This window comes from Asparagus officinalis, chromosome 2 (genome assembly GCF_001876935.1).
Source record: "Asparagus officinalis chromosome 2, Aspof.V1, whole genome shotgun sequence".
In the NCBI taxonomy this organism is placed as follows: domain Eukaryota; kingdom Viridiplantae; phylum Streptophyta; class Magnoliopsida; order Asparagales; family Asparagaceae; genus Asparagus; species Asparagus officinalis.
This window is the reverse complement of record NC_033795.1, coordinates 48,369,253-48,386,808: the sequence shown is the minus strand read 5'-3', so window position 1 is coordinate 48,386,808 and position 17,556 is coordinate 48,369,253. Positions and strand designations below refer to the sequence as shown.

Genomic DNA, 17,556 nt, shown 5'->3' with positions numbered 1-17,556 from the left:
GTGGGCGGGCGGGCAGATAGGCGGATGGGCGGACGTGTCTGCATGCGTATATACACTGTTATAAATAGTGGTAAATAGCCCCGTAATAGCGGCGCTAATAGCGTTAGTGGTCCCTTCTCACCACGCTATCGCCCAATAGCGGTGACATATTGTGGAATATGTGTTTTTCGTTCACAAAAACGGCCAATAACGTCCTAAATAGCGGGCGGTTGTGTGCAAAATTTACTTTTTGACTGCTATTTAAAAGCAGTTGGGATTTATTTTTTTAAAATTAAACCCAACCTTTAACCACCGCATTCCACCGCCTCCCGCGATTTTTAGCGTGCTCCCGCCGCCTCTCATAGCATCTGGCACCTAACTCAGCACTTCCTCTTACCTCCTTCACCGTGAGCTCCTCCTATGACAATCCTCTCATCACTCAGCTCACCTTCTCGAAGACGATGACTCTTTGACTTCTCCAGTCGTCTTTGGTATTATGTGACGATTATATGTCTATGTCATGTTTAGGATCTCTTTAAATCATTAATTATGCACTTATAGATTTTATAGATTTTTTAATCTTTTTAGTATTTACACATATCTAAATTAGACCGCTATTTGATTTTGCGTTTTTTACCGCTATTTTATCGTAATAGCCACAAATAGCCTTAGCGATGCCTCACCGCTACGCGACGCTATCCACTATCGATAACCTTGCGTATATATGTATGTACGCATGTACCCACATATTTACGTATGTATGTATGTACATATTCTATTTTTGTTCATTCCTTTCTGCTATGGAAGTAACTATGATGGCGTCAACCGCATACTTGAAAAAGCCCTTTTAGAAAAAGAGCGGGTTAAACTTGAAAATAGATAATTCGCTTGTTGGTTTTAAGTTGCATCTTATTAATTATGATAATTATCCTGTTGACAATATAGCTTCTGCGGTGATGAGGCCATTATGTAGTGTTTGGTGAGGAGCTTGCTTGCCCTATTTGCTATGGCTTGCAATATCTCCATGACAGACTCATATTAACTCTGGACTACAGTGACTTATGTCACCTTCGTTTTTATCTGTTAGACACCCTTTGCTCCTTAGTTGGATAATCTTAAACTTTGTTACCCTTTACCGTAGATTTCCTACAGCTAGCCTAGCTAGGCCTAGTTGGTCTAGTTTCTTTGGGCGACCTTGCCTTTTTATCTGCTATTGGTTGCTGCCAGCTAAAAGAGAATTCAACGGTTAGCTTCAATTTGGTAACTTTTTTGTCTTTAAGCTATTGATACAAAATCACTGATGATCGGGTCAAATTCGATTGTCTCGGAATCGAAAAGAGGAGCATGAAGAACTAAAGTAAAACAAACAACATATAAATTGAGGGTTAGGCCAATTTCACATGCAACACCTGATTGAATTTAACTCCCCACTTGCTGACTTCACATTAGACACATCATATGCCTACTAGAAATATCGGCTTCACGCCTCGAATGATTTATACAAAATCGATGATGATTAGGTCGAAACTAATTGTTTTTGAAGCGGAAATAGGATTGGGTCGAAACTAATTGTTTTTGAAGCGGAAATAGGATTGGGTTGAAACTAATTGTTTTTGAAGCGGAAATAGGAGTCTGAAGAACTAAAATAAAACAAGCATAGTATAAATTTGGGGTTAAGCTAGTTTCACACGCAACACCTAATTGGATTTGGCTTCACATCTACTAGCTTCACACTTGACACATTACACGTGTTGGGATTTTACTTCCCTCTCCTAAAAAAAGAACATCAAGATTTAAAGTGCTTCAGTACACCAATTTCGATCTATACCGATGATGCACAATACAATAAATTCACTATTTCGAGGGAGAACCTTATAAGAGAAATCACTCATCTCTCATCTCTTAATCTCTCAACCTTATATATGTAGTTACCCTCTCACATTCTCTCCAAAACCCTAATCCTTTCTACTTCTCTTGGTTTTCCTCCAATAATAGAAACTGTATATTGGGAAATCAAAACCTTATTCCTAGCCTAACTTCCTAATTTGAATAGGATACAAACTCGTTATCATAATGAGGCACCATCTCCTAGTCAGTGACGATAGATCTCTAAACTTGTCCAACTACATGAAGTTATATGAAGAATTAAAAACACTATCTTAATAATCTCCAGCTTGAATTTGATTTCCTAGCCTTCTCGAAGATTTACTATTGCTGTCTTGAATCTACATCTGCTGCTAGTGTCTTCTAATACTTTGCGCTTCAAACTGAAGCGCCTCCACCTGCACCCTCATGGTTTGCCACCCTCATGGTTTGCCACGTGAGTCATGCCATCACGCGCTTGTGACTCCACCTATTTTGCATGATAAAGAGATCCTTACCAATGTTAACAGCAGAAGCAAAACAAACGTGCTTCTATCTTGAACTAAGCCTACTAGTAGCCCTTTGCTTGCTGTTTTGTGCTCTACCTGCATCACTTGTTTGGATCATTTAGGTGCACCTATCTTACTCCATCCTATAAGCTGGATGCCGTCATCTTCTTCATTGCTTAGACTAGAAAGAACTCAGGACACAAAACACAATAGCGTACCCAACACCTGATCCTCTTGTTCTCCAAATCATCCAATACACGTGGTTTTCGTGACTATTTTTCATGCGTGTGAACATCAATTGTTTTTCTGGCTTCTGTTTTTGGTGTTTTCACGTCGATGATAGCGCTTCATGCACAACTTTTCTGCTAGCGATTGCAGTGTTTTCAAAGACGCACGCCTCATTACGCCTCATGCGCCTTACGATGCGGAGCGATGACGAAGCGCCCCACATCTGATGCAGCAGCGCTTTTTGCACCTCGCGTACATCCGTACTTTATGTAGAATGCATGTAGTACATTTTCTCATATAGTTTTGTTTGTTAACATTTCAATCGAGTCTTTATACTTGATATTCCATATCCCAAAAAGCAAAATAAATCCATTGGGTTTTTTTAATAACCTTCAATTGAGGACCATTACTAATCCTTTGTTTGGATATTAGTCTTGATTTAACATTTTGAGGACCATTACTAATCCTTTGTTTGGATATTAGTCTTGATTTAACATTTGATTTAAAAATTTATGAAATTTGCTACTATATTGGGTGTTAGCATTAGAAATTAAGGCAATATATTGTGATTTTGTAGCAAGATATTATTTATCATGATATTTTCATGTAAATTCTAAAAACATGTTCTTTCGCGCTTGATTACATATATTAAAATATTATGTGTGTGGTGTGTGCCTCGCATCACTCGGGCGCGCGTATCGCGTTGCGTCTTGCGTATATGCGCTTAAAGATGCTTTGCGCCCCGCATTGCGCCTCGCGCATTGAAAACACTGGGCGATTGTCGTGAACAGAACCCACATACAAGGCCTCCTAAGCAATCAAAACCCATTGACTTTTGACGCTGATGGTTTTTTGCCCGGTATTTGCCTCTATTGGCAGTCCTCTACATGCAAGGTTTTAAATGTCGGTTATCGGGGATTTATCGGACGGTCAAAATTCTTATCGGATAGCGGAAATCGGGGATATATCGGGGATAAATAGTATTTATCGGAGTAATATACTAGCAAATAATAAACAAACATAAGCTTGAAAAATAATATAATGTTAGTCAAAATGGAATAAAATAAACTAGCAAATAATAAGATAACATCAAGAATGAAGAACCATTTACGCATCTACATAATTATTGTTTAATCATGAGATTCATAAACTAACTTACTAAGTTGATATTTAGTAGTTATGAGCCATTATCAATATCCATAAACAAACATAAGCTAATCACCAATCAACCAAGTTCCAAAAGCAACAAATAGTTCATAATTTGTAAACATTCAAAGAGCAAATCCAAAAGAAAGTAAAAGCTCCTAAATCCTACTTATCGGCCGATAAAGCCGATATTTAGAGCCTACTTATTGGCTGATAAGTACCTTTATCGCCGATAAACCTCAAAAAACGATAACCGATTAAAAATCCTACTTATCCTAGCGGAAAGCTCCCAAATCCGATAACTCGGTGATAATATCGGATTATCGGCCGATATTTAAAACCATGTCTACAGGGCTACAATCGTTTGGCTGTCGCCAATGATCTTTTTCTCTTTGCATTTTTTCTTGAACAAACTACTTTGAAGTTGACTTCACCACCACCATTCGCTGGCAGTTCGACTGTGCTCCACTCAACGCTTCCACTGCATTGCCATATACCATTAGATACATTGAAAGATTCCACCTTTCTTTTTTCATTTTCTTTCTCTATGATTTCATGCGAGAAGCTTGGAGTCAGACTCGTGCAGTGTTTTAAAAGCAAAAGGCGATGAGGTCCTATGTTGCTTGAGGCGAGAGACGACAAAAAGACGATTACTTAAGTGAACCAAAGTGATAAATATTCAAAAAAATTCATAAACATATAAATAATATGCAAATATCCATAAATAGCAATAAGACAAATTAAGCAGTGCTAATTTTTCAAAGTCACAAATCTAATAATTTATAAACTATCTAAATCGAATAGTAAGTAACAAATACTGAATAGTATATTAACTACTACTGCTAACACAAAATACTAAGTAACAAACTTTGAACTTTAAGATTAAAATTGTGACATGTCCTCAAAATGATATAGGTAATAAAGTATATTTTAAAAAAAGGCAAAAGATCGACCAATAAAAAACACGAAAATTTAATAACAAAAATAAACTTTACTTTATCGGACACCTTTCACACCCTCAAAATTTCGGACCAGAGACAAACATTGTGCGTCTTGCATCACATGCCTTAGGTAAGCGATGTGCTTGAGACGCCAAGGTAAGGTCATGAGGCGCTCAAGGTTTTAAATATCGGATATCGGGTAAATATCGGATGGCCAAAATTCATATCGGATTGCGGATATCGGGGAAATATCGAAGATATGTGGTAAATATCGGAATGCCATAATGAATGTTTGCATACATAGTATAATGCATTAAAAATATAATCTTAACATATGTAATGAAATTTAAGCATACAAAATATGAATGATATATGTTTAGGATCACTAATCAACTTTCTAAAACAAACTAAAGTGCAAAGCAACGTTGCAACATTCGATCTGCTTTTTTTAGGGCAAAATATCATTTTGATATAATGGGAAAATCTTGATATCTCGCCCAAAAATTCCAAACACGGTATATTATTTTGCAACTAGCTATATAAAAAGATATATTGGTCCATATATCGGCTAATATATCAGTCATATCGGGGATTTATTACTCAAAATAGCCAAAAAACGGTAAAGGATATTTAAAGATTATATCGGTTGCGGCAAGCTTTGTAAAAAGATATATCGGGCCATGTTGGGGATATTTAAAACAATGGAGGCGCTACGGTTCTTGAGGAGCTCATAGGCGCTCGCCTTAGTAACCTTCATTGCCTGGTAGTACGCAAGACGCTAAATTAGAAGACCGCCTCACCTGAGCGCTTGAGAAACTAGGTTGCATTGCCTTTTAAACACTGGACTCACGACAACTTCACCGCCCATACGACTACAACTTCTGTCACCTCACCTCCATTGTGATGCGTTGGTTCCCATCACCACTGACCAACCTCTTCCATCACGAGAATATCTGTAAAGAACTCCACCATTCATCGATGCCGATTGCCGAACCTAAGATCGCCGATTGTCGTGCCTCAGATCACCGACGCCCTTACTAGTCACCACTTCAATCTCCACGATTTGTTGAACCTTGTTCTGATACCACTTGATAAAGATTTTACTCCCCTCTAAAGAACACTAAGATTTTATGTGGCTCGGTTGACTATCTTCGATCTACATCGATAGGGCATTATACGAGAAATTCACTATGCAGAGGGAGTACCTTACAAGAGGAATCACTCATCTCGTGCCTCAATCTCTTGACCTCACATACAGTCACTTGCTCATATTTAAATCGTAATCCATTCTACATCTATTCTTGGTTTTTCTCCAACAATAGAGATTATAAATAGGAAAATCAAAACCCTATTCCTAGCCTAACTTTCTAGTTTGAATAGGATACAAACTCCTTATCATGATGAAACTCCATCTCCTAATCACGATAGATCTCACAACCTATCCAATTCCACGAAGTTATACAAAAAATCAAAGACAATTTTAACAACATGCCTGCTTGAAATATTGACTTCATGTGTAGAATGATTCACTCCGTTTCTCTAATTTTAACTTTTATTCATATCAAATCTCCCTCTCCGAAATGAAACATTACAATCTTTTTTATAGGAATATAATAAAATCATAACCCTAAGTAATAGATAACATTAAATCTTACAAAATAACAAAAAAAAGTAAACTAAACAGTAGAACCAATCCTAGCCAAATATCTCAAAATTATATCCAAAAAATCCTAAGTAATCTAATCCTCTAGATGTCCTAAATCATCCCTCTCTTTAAAATCAACGTCCTCCTAAAAAATGCTAAGAAGTGATCGTAGGCTTCGCGGAGTCATCACAAAGGCTCTTTGATCTTGCTTGCGCTCGAGCTTTGTATCTGGTGATGACACAAGATCAAGACATATATCATTTTTTCTTTTGTTGTTTAGAGAGAAGTTGGAGATTGATCCTTCAGTCTGATACCAATGGATACGAAACCATTGATGATTGAGTCAAATCTGAATTTTCTAGAATCAGAAATAGGTATGAAGAATTAAAATAAAACAAGCAACATATAATTAACATATAAATTAAGGGTTAGACCATCTTCACTTGCAACACCACCAGCCGGATTTGGCTTCACACCTGCTAGCTTTTCACTTGACACATCACATGCATCTTCAAAACATTAGCTTCACGCCAATGTTGAAAACAACGATAATGCCTAGTGTATCTCTTATCTCTTGTTAAGGGTTATGGATAAAACACATAAAACGTAACACATAATGTAGGTTATATTGTTTATTATAAATTTTATAAATACAAACAATTCACAATAACTTAATAATTAGAATAATCAAAGTTTTTAAGCAGAACATCATAAATATGTAAAGCATTGTTACCTCACTATTCTGGCCAAGTCATTGGAGAAAGCCTTTAGCGGGAGGTACAGATAAAGAGAGCTGAGGAGGGGATTGTCGCTGAGATGTGTAGAATTGCCAACCTTTCAGTGCTGAGATTTCCCTAGAGGTGCTAGGCATTGTTTCAATGGAGACGAGGAGTGGATCTCGATAGAGAGGGAGAGGAGGAGGGAAAGATATGGAGATGGAGGATTTAGGGTTTCATCACTAAGATGAGGACGAGGAGTGGATCTCAAGGGAGATGCAGACGAGGAGAGGAGATGTAGATGGAGAATCTAGGGTTTTGTCGCTGAGACCTCGTCGTTGGAAGTTTCTGTAGTTGAAAGCTTCCACAGTCAAAGTTGTCATCATCACTGAGAGAAGTTAGGATATTTTGGGGCGCTAGGGTTTAGGATCGGGGATTTCACAGTGATAAAAAGTTGGTGGTTATTGGATTTGGCGGTGGAGAGTGATCCACGTGTTCAAATCTGGTAATCAATATAACCTAAAAAAACTTAAGTTATATAACAATTAACAAAACGCTTGTAAAATGCATTTTTTGAGTTTTTTTGACCATTAGGTGCCATGTGTGTTTTATGCTTATGTTATGTAACATGTTTGTCGCGTTAGGTAATGAAACAAGTTATAACGAGTAATAAAACATGTCTTTTAAAGTATTGCTTTACGCCTAAAACATGTCTTTTAAAGTATTGCTTTACGCCTAGAATGATTCATGTGGAATCAATGATGATTGAGTTGAATTTGATTGTTTCTGAATCAGAAGGAATATGAAGAATTAAAATAATATGGGGGTTAGGCTGATTTCACATGTAGCACCTAACCGAATTTGGCTTCACACCTGACACATCACATGCCTAATAGAAACATCAGCTTCACACATAGAATGATTAACCCCTATTTCTCTAATTTCAACTTTTATTCACATGAAATCTCCCTCTCCAAAATGAAACATTACAATCCTTTTATAGGGATAAAATAAACCCTAATTGTAACTAATAGATAACATCAAATCTAACAAAATAACAACATAAAAAAAAAAGAATCAAACTAAACAACAGATCCAATCCTAACCTAGTATCTCAAAATCATATTCTAACAATCTTAACCAATCTAATCCTCTAAATGTCCTACATCAGTTGTGCGATGCTGATAAACTCTATTTTGGAAATAGGCCTGTGTGCTGTCGGCCCCATTGTTCCTTTTCTTTATGGGAGTAATAATGATGATTTGGATTGTGATCGTCCTTGTTATGTAAAGACTTACATCTTATGTTTTAGGATGTTGCTGGATTGGTAGGAATGGTCTAAATTTTGTAGGATTTTTCAGATCTGAAGCTCAGCTGAACAGTAGTCTCTGTTAACAGGACAGAACTGTCTAGATAGGAATTCCTAAGGAAGATGTTACATATTTTCTCTGACATTAGTATCATGTTGAAGAATGTCTTCAAATAATACAATAACTTCTCAGTTTTTCCCCATATAGTTTGTTAATCAAGCTTAATATATCATTTTGTTTAGATTTTTGAAATACAAGTGCCCTCTTGGTCCTTTGAAGTGCTAGTAAAGTGATTATGCAGATTCACATCTTGATCTAGCGTTCTAGCTATAGGATGATACATATTCTTAGTGGAATAAGTCGTCGTTTTTCAGCAACTGAGATACTGTTTATTTTGTCTATCTAAATGTCAAAGGAATTTCACCATAAAAGTTTGAAGTTCACTGCTGCAAAGCATCTCACTTTTTCTTTATTTCATTGACAAATGTCGCTGCTTTCTAGCATAAAGTTTTGTTTAATGTCATCTTTTGACGTTTGGATGAAAATTGTATTTCGTTCTTGAATTTTTTACACTGACATTTCTTTGTGGAATATGAATATTCTAGTGTTTTGTCCATTCTTAGCACATATTTTCTTCGCACATATTTTCTTCAGGTATAATCTCATCTTTGTACAGGTGTGGTGCACAGCAGTCGGGGGATCTCGGTTCTTCAAGTGAAGCACTAGATGGGATACTTGGGTTTGGTCAGGCCAATTCATCCATGCTTTCGCAGCTGGCTTCCTCTGGAAAAGTGAGGAAGGAATTTGCTCACTGCTTAGATACTGAAAATGGAGGTGGAATTTTTGCTATTGGGCATGTGGAGCAACCAAAAGTGCAAATGACACCGCTAGTACCTGATCAGTATGTATCTTATAACTAATTAATTAGCAATTTTATCCTTGCACAAGTTCTTTGCTGTTTCATATTTCATGTTTCTCTTGTTACTTCTTCAACTAAAAGTCCTTATCTTTAGGACATAATGCTAATGTAAATGATAGAGTGATAGCATTGATCTATGCTGACCATTACTGTTAAGATTTTGGCCTAATATAAGCTTATCAAAATGCACGCTTGGATCCCAAGTTTTTGGAGAGATAGAGACAGTCTGATTCCACCAACAGTAGTAGCAGTATTTGCTAGGTTTTGTATCGAGCATGAATTTATAGGTATAAGATGCTTGCTTGGGTTTCCCAAGTCATGACCTGTATTTTATGCTAACCAAGTCTGCCAATCATATATTAAATAGCTACTTGATAATCGAAGAATGAAGATCATAGCCATTTCGCTTGTAAACCACTTCTTTAGCTTCATCATGATACATGAAGTTTACGTTAGTACTTGTGGCAAACCGAGTCTTCAATTTTTTATAATTATTATTATTCGTGTTTTTTCTGTGGGGAGTGGGTTAGTCCAGCATTGGAGGTCTGGGACATGTGATGCGCCTAATACTCTATGGGCATCAATGAACATGATAAAGGGTTGGAAAGATGAAACTACAGCATCTCTTTTGATCCCAAGTCTGAATAAAGTAAGAAAAAGAAATAGATAAGATTAGTCTACGGAACAATATAAGAAGATAAGGGATCAACAAGATACAGGGTAAAAGGAAGTTCATGTCTGTTGCCTCGATATGTTTTTGGGGAGAAGGCTGAAGAAAATTTGAAAGTTTAAGGAAAATGTACACCAAAATTAAAGGAAAAAAATCACAAATCAAACAGTAAACCTTACCAAATCGCATGATGGAGGAGGTGTGTGGGTCTAAGAAAGAAACATTTCTGTTTAAAATGTTGCTCGGAATTGCACGACACATATGGCACCACTTGGGAGATTCAATCTTAAATCTGGACTGAGCCTATGAAATAGGGCTATTCCAAGGCTTATGACCTTGTCTGCACAACTCTTTCTTTTCATGTGTTAAAATATGCTGTTTATATAAACTTAAAGAACTACAAAACCCTAAAAAATTCTGCTGCATATCAAATTAGAAGGTGGGGAACAATCAGCTCAAATTAGTATGAACTATCATGATTTGTTTAGAACTTGAAACGTGGAGGCAACTCTGAAGGTTAATTATCAGCTGTACTTATCGCTTCTTAAGGATTCAAAGTGGCTGTCTGGGGGAACTAGGGCACAGGTAAAATTATAAATAAATAATGAAATCAGGGAAGAAAGTGAAGAAAAATCATCCCAGAATAGGTGAAAACATCTTTCTAAGACTGAAGATGTAGCCACTAACGCACCTTCAGAGACTGCAAATCCTAGGGCTTTCTCAGCATATCATTGGGGCATCCGAGCCAATTTCAGCAGCCTGTGGTGCTGTCTCTTCTCTCTATCTAGGTGAGTGTCCAGGCTGCTTCCGAAAACACTGTATAAAACATACTGGATTTGATTCCTCTGACAATTGTCTATTTTGCCAGTCTAACAAGTTGTCTATTTGTGTGTCTAACAGGTTGTCTATTTGTTCGTCTTGCATTCAGTCTTGTCTTTCTTAAGATACGAACATCATTTATATTGGATATTTTATCTTCTATCTTCGATCTTATGTACCAACTAACATGTCATATCTGAATAATCTCTGCCACCTTCTTCATAACTTTTCTGTCTGAATTAGAGAAACCATCTCCCATAACTCGTGAGAACTGCTGTTCTCCTTTGCCATGGAAATTCCTTTTACTGTTTGATTCCTCCATCTTAACCTTGTCTGTTGCTGTCTTATTTGCAGTAACATGATTGCGTGAACTCTCTTTGAGCATACCGTGGGAACTGGGAACCTTGTGTGCACAATGAAACCCAGATCTGACTATCATAGTCTCCTATTCTACTGCTTGGAGTTCATTCATAGCAATAAAGACATCATAGAACTGTAGAAGAAAAGAAAACTAGAAAGAAAAATGCAAAATGTATTCTGTGATTCAAATATTTGCCAACATCAGCCATGATGGGAGTGCTATAATTTAAAAAGAGGAATACAGTTCCCTCTTTCATATTTCTCACTTCTCACCATAGGTGAAAAGATTCTCCTTTGAAGTTTTCCTCAGGTGATACATGCCTGTAGTAGGATATTTATGGCCTTTCTCTCTAAGTTTTTTCCTTTATCACAATCACCAATTAATATATGGCCTTCAGATGGTTCAGATTCACCCTGAGTTCTGTTCGACTTTGAAATCAACTTGAATTTGAATGTATCAGTTACCCGTCTAGAACAGCATGAATCTGGAATTGACGTCAAATGGAACCGCATCAAATGGAACCGCAAGGCCAGAGCCACACGATTTCTAATAAAACCAGTGCTCACTGTAGACGTGACCTGATTGGTTAATCTTTAAGGTCAACCAACCTAGCAATCTGAGTTGCCTTTCTCGTTCCTTCTCCCTAGTCTCTCATTATATCAATTGTTGCTCATTGTGCATCGCTATGTGCTATAGATGGTTTCTTATGTATAAGTTTTTCTCCCTTCATGCCCTTGTTTGTAGTTTTGAATGCAAGCCCTTGAAATGACCTACTCTAAATTTAGCAAACCCATGGGTTATTAAAGTATTTGAACTGATGATAATGCTGATTAAATTGTTTTATGTTTAGTCTACTTTTGTGCAGTCTGAAACTATTAGCAGTATTTGCTATGCCAACCCCCATAAACTCGTGAAATGCTCTCAATCTAATATATGAAGGAACGATGTTTGTCATATTGATTGTGTACCTTTCATTATTCTAACCTTTTATTTCAATGTCATGTTTTCATTTTAATATTTCATTTCATGTTTGAGGTGGGGCTTGTTGATCTTTTATGAGAACAAGATCCCACACTTAATGGTTTAAAATGGGAATGATGCTACTCACTTATTTTATCTATCAAATATATTTACTAATTTTGAAATTGGTAATGGTTTCTTTTGAATATGTTTTTCCTTTTACATTTATTTTTTGTAGCTTTAATTTATAGATGTTTTAATCATTCAGTTCATGTTGGTTTAAGCATTTGAGGTCTATTATTTTGTATCACTTCCACAGGCCACATTACAATGTTAATATGAAGTCGATTGATGTTGCTGGCGAGTTTCTAGAGCTACCAACTGATATATTTGAAAATGGAGAAAACAGAGGGACTATAATTGATAGCGGCACAACCTTGGCTTATCTTCCTGAAGTGGCATACAAGCCAATATTGAATGCGGTAATCATTATCATTTCAATAACTTTATTATTAAGTCATTTATGTCCATTTTTCTTACTTTTAAATATTATCTAGGTCTTCTCCAAACATAACTTTATTATTAAGTCATTTATGTCCATTTTTCTTACTTTTAAATATTATCTAGGTCTTCTCCAAACATCAAAATTTGGACTTCTTCACCATATCCATTTTTCTTACTTTTAAATATTATCTAGGTCTTCTCCAAACATCAAAATTTGGACTTCTTCACCATACAGGACTTTAAATGTTTCAAATATTCTGGAAGGTATCTATTTCTTCACTGGATTTTTAATTCAAGCCTAGGTTTCTATTTCTGAAATTTATATAATTTTACTACAACTCAAGTTCATTTCTTTCATATGTCGACAAAATTTTCTTTTCTCAATCATATAATCATAAAGTTGAGAAAGTAAGTAAATAATCATGCCTGTATTCTAGTGAAAGAACTGAGCCTTGCTATCTATTTTTCATTTTATTGTCTTTTTCTGTGTTCCTCATTTCATATTGTTAGGTTATTAAATTTGTTTGATATACATTTTATTGAATCAACCTACTAGCTTATGCTTTGGGATGAGCTAGTTATCTGGAATAGCAAGTCCAAGATCCTAAAGGTCCAAGGATCAAGTCCCACAATTGGAAATTTAAAATATATTTGTTTACCTTGTTTATTGCTTCTTTTTCAAGAAAATCATGTGTGTTGCTGGTTTTTTCTAGTGGCTATAAGGCTCAAATTTGGAATTTGCCATACATTATTGGTCCACAATCCCCTTGCAGCTTTGGGGCAACTAGTTGAGATGACAGTGCTGTATGGGATTGTATATAGGTGGATTTTTCTGACATATACTACATGTGTTCTTTTATATTTTAATTAATAATGCCATATCTTAAATTTTTTTTAATGCCCTATCTTAAAAAAAAGAGACCATGCAGAGTTTCTTCCGCCGCAAAGCTGTTCATGAATGCTCTTGCAATTCAATTTAAAACATTATACAAGAAAGATGATTAACATGAAGGTTTTGAAGTATGCAAGGAAGGGTGATATTTCATTGCAATTTCTTGAAAATTATGTGCAAATGCACCTACATTAGGGCCTCGCACAATGTCCTGAACTATTGATCATTATACATGTAAAGCTACAGTCAAACACATATAGTTAGAACTATGGAGTTTTGAACTATATACCCAAATTACTTCTATTTTTTTTGATGGAATACTTCCAATTAATTTTTAAAACCACCCACTTCTAAAATTACTCTTAAACCAAAAATAACCCACTCAATTTTATTTAAATCCATTCCATGTATTTTACCATTTTGGTACAAAGTAATAAAAAAATAAAAAAATCCCCAAAATACTCTTCTCAAAATATAGAACTTACAGTTACAGCAAAATTTAGTTTGCTATATTTTGTTGTAAGTTGCTATAATTTATGGTAAGTGGCTCTAATTTGTTGTAGTTATATTTTGTTGTAAATTACTGTATGTTGTTGTAAGTTGCTATATGTTGCTTTAAGTTGCCATATTTTCAGCAGATTATCTTGAGGATTTTATTATTATTATTTTCTCAATATTGTATACCATACAACTGAAATATGCATAGTGGGTTTAAAGAAATTCACTTAGCGTGATTTTCAAAGCGGGTGGATTTAAAGGTAAATAGGGGTAAAACTGTAGGTTTATAGGCAAGAGTCCCTAAAACTGTAATTTATTGAAGAGAATAACTTTCCATTTAAAATTTATAACTCAGACTGCTACTAAGTCACCCCTGATTGCTCTTAGAATGTCTCATAGATCCAACCTGTTTTCCTTTTCTAGTGCTTTTTCAGAGAACTTTGGAGCTTGGAAAGGCAATGTGAAGTTTTAGAAATTTAGAGATAGAATGTTATAGAGAGAGATTGAGAGGGAGAAATAGGAGAAGAGAGTTGATTGTTAGAGAGGCAAGGTGAAGTTTTAAAATCTTAGAGAGAATGTCATAAAGAGAGGCAGAATGAGAACGGAAATAGTGTTAGAGAGAAAAGGTGTTGGTGAGGAAAATTGTTAAGAGGTACAACGGGAGGGAGGGAGGGGCGAGAGATTAATTCACAGTTTTATGATATGTTGTACATTTAAAACTGGATGCACTGGTTTAATTCACAGTTATATGATATGTAGTGTCCATCAAAAACTAGATGCATTGTGAGATATTTAGGAACAACATCAAGGAATTAAATTCTTTAAAATAGAAAATATTAGAAATTGAAACCCTCACTTCTAGTACATACCAAAAATTCTAGTGTTTACTTTTCCTAGAATGTTGGTTTCAACAATAGTTGACTAAGTTTAGCTGACTTTCACATGAGAAGTTAGAATTGTCGTGCTAAAAAAACTAACAATATCAAATAAGGTCATCTTCGAACTTTACAATGTTAGTATCTCCAAGTTAGCCTCTGGTTGACATGTATCTTTGTTAATAGAAAATCGAGTGTGCACCATATTGGGCTGTTAGACTGTGTGCAAAAAGATATTTTTGTTTGTTGGTTATCATAATCTTATTTACAGCTCTAATTTTTTATTCAATTTCTTATTGCAGTGTTGATGATGATTTTCCAATTGTCACTCTCCATTTTGAGAAGTCTCTTTCATTAAAAGTCCAACCCCATGACTATTTCTTTGAGAACGAGGTAAGTATGATTTATAAAAGCCTGTCCATGAATATTTTGAAGTGCCTTTTGCATAAAAAAATAGTGTTTTCGTGAATTCTCTGACATGAACCAGTCATATATTTGTTTTCGTTGCTGTTTGTTATTAGCATGGTTTTAAATGTCTACTGACATGTCGGACCTGTCAGCCGACATGTCGGATCAAAGGCTAGAACGACATGAATATGACAATTTCAAGCTGGATATCGTTTTTGAGGTCCATGTTGGACATGCCGGGGGATATTGCAGACATATCAGCCGATTTTTAGCCTTAAAAAATAAAAAGCGACTGATTTTTTTATTTTTTATTTTTTTTAGTTGATAAGTATTGGGGTTTGAGTTTAGTACTCAAAAGTAACCTGATTAATTCTTTTTTAGCCTTTTGTTCCCATAGTAACCTGATAGTATATAATACATATAAGGGCAAAGAAAATATATTGTTTTTTTTTCCGTCGCGATCTCCTCTCGTTCGTCTTCGTCTCTACAAATTAAAATTGAGAATACATAAAAGCGTGATGTTAACAATGAGTTTGGACCGTAGCTTGAAATCAATTCAAAGTCTATAACACTTTATGTTAGTTTTATGCAAGATACTTTACTTTATGTTAATTTATGCAAGGTACTTTACTTTATGCTAATTTTATGCAAGGCACTTTGAAAGTTCTAGTTTTACAATGTGTATTTTATTTATTTGTTGGCATAATATTCTAATGTTTCCCTTTAAGAAATGAAAAATGACTCGTGTCTTGATGATGAATACTCAACTCAAGTAGATAAGTTACAACAAGAGAAGTGCATTACAGCTTGGTGACCAAAATTGAGTAGAAATCCATCGGATATGATAATTCAATATTTAGTATATGTCCCCCGACATATCCTCGATTTTCGCTATCCGACATGAATTTTGGCTGTCCGACATGAATCCAATATCCGACATTGAAAACCTTGGTTATTGGGGAAATGTACTTGCATATTCTTAATGTGCATCCACGTTCACTTCGAAACTTTCATACATCTACACGTGTATTGGTTTAATTTTGTGCTTGATATGCATGCATTTGTTGATTTCAAAGATACTAAGGATTATGCTTTTAATGGTTACTAGTATGGTGCATGTGCTTTGCATGTGGACATACTTGTTTTGTATCTTGAGTTTCTTTCGTGAATTGGAGAATGGTGATCAAAGTGATTTTTTAACAATATAAATTCTTAAATTGAACAGTTAAAAATTTGCGTTAATAAATAAAATTGCAAAAAAAAAGAATTGTGTACAAAGAATTGTATTAATAATTATTATAAATCAGATAATTATTGTAATTTAAGTTTAAATTATTTTAATAATTAATATATTAAATAAGTATTAATATTATAACATACTTTAATTAATAATTATAATCTAGGATAATTATAATAAATTATTATCCTATTTTATAACTATTCTTATTTGTAATAGTTATACATTGTTGACTATAATTAAAATAATATAATAATTTGTTAAATAATTCGATAAACTAGTAATTACACTATTATTAAATAATTCATTTAATAGTATAATTACTAAATAACAATGTAATTCTTAATTTAAGTACTATTATTAAATTAGTTTTACTATTTATATTATTAAATATTTATACTATTTTATTATATTATTTACTAAATTATAGTTTAATTCTTAATAGTATTTAATAGTATATTATTTCATTTATACTATTATTTAAAATATTTTATGGTTTATAAATAATTACTAAACAATTAGATAATACAACTAGTTCGTAACTTACTAACTTATGTATAAATATTTTGTAAATTATTTTGTTGTACTGTTATTAAAGTATGAGAAACATTGATCTACTTGAATGTTCATGCTATTATAGAATTTAGCAACATACTATAGAAATGTCGATCAATCAACAAATAGATTTGCATTTATAGAAATGTTGATCAACTTGAATGTTCTTTAATCAACGTCGGGTTGTATTTAATCACTTGATAATGGGTGTAATTGGAAATTAGCGAAATTAATAAGACAAAGAGGCAATCAAAAGTTTTGACATGACAATCTTCTTCTTTATGTAGTTTATAGATTTATGATATATCTGTAATTTTCTATCGTACACATTAGGAAAAATCCTTTTAGGCCCCTTTTTGTGAAATAGAATGTGACAAACCTCCAAGACTAAGTCAACCGCGTCAACCCTTATAGTGAAAGAAAAATATAGTTCAGCCCCTATTTCTTAAAAGTATACCAATAATATATTGTATTTTGCCTAAATCCCTAAAATACCTTCTATTTTGAACCTCATCCTCTCT

At 34.5% G+C, this 17,556-nt stretch overlaps 1 protein-coding gene across 2 annotated transcripts in view; it reads left to right on the top strand.

The window, feature by feature from the left end:
- The window catches only part of LOC109831188 (aspartic proteinase-like protein 2), a 34,304-nt gene that overhangs the window by 4,369 nt on the left and 12,379 nt on the right, over positions 1 to 17,556 (top strand). For both annotated transcript variants that reach the window (XM_020398522.1, XM_020398523.1), the window contains exons 3-6: positions 9,014 to 9,238; positions 12,386 to 12,548; positions 12,764 to 12,834; positions 15,138 to 15,228. In XM_020398522.1, the coding sequence (XP_020254111.1) occupies positions 9,014 to 9,238; positions 12,386 to 12,548; positions 12,764 to 12,834; positions 15,138 to 15,228 (550 nt within the window). The remainder of the gene's footprint in view (positions 1 to 9,013; positions 9,239 to 12,385; positions 12,549 to 12,763; positions 12,835 to 15,137; positions 15,229 to 17,556) is intronic.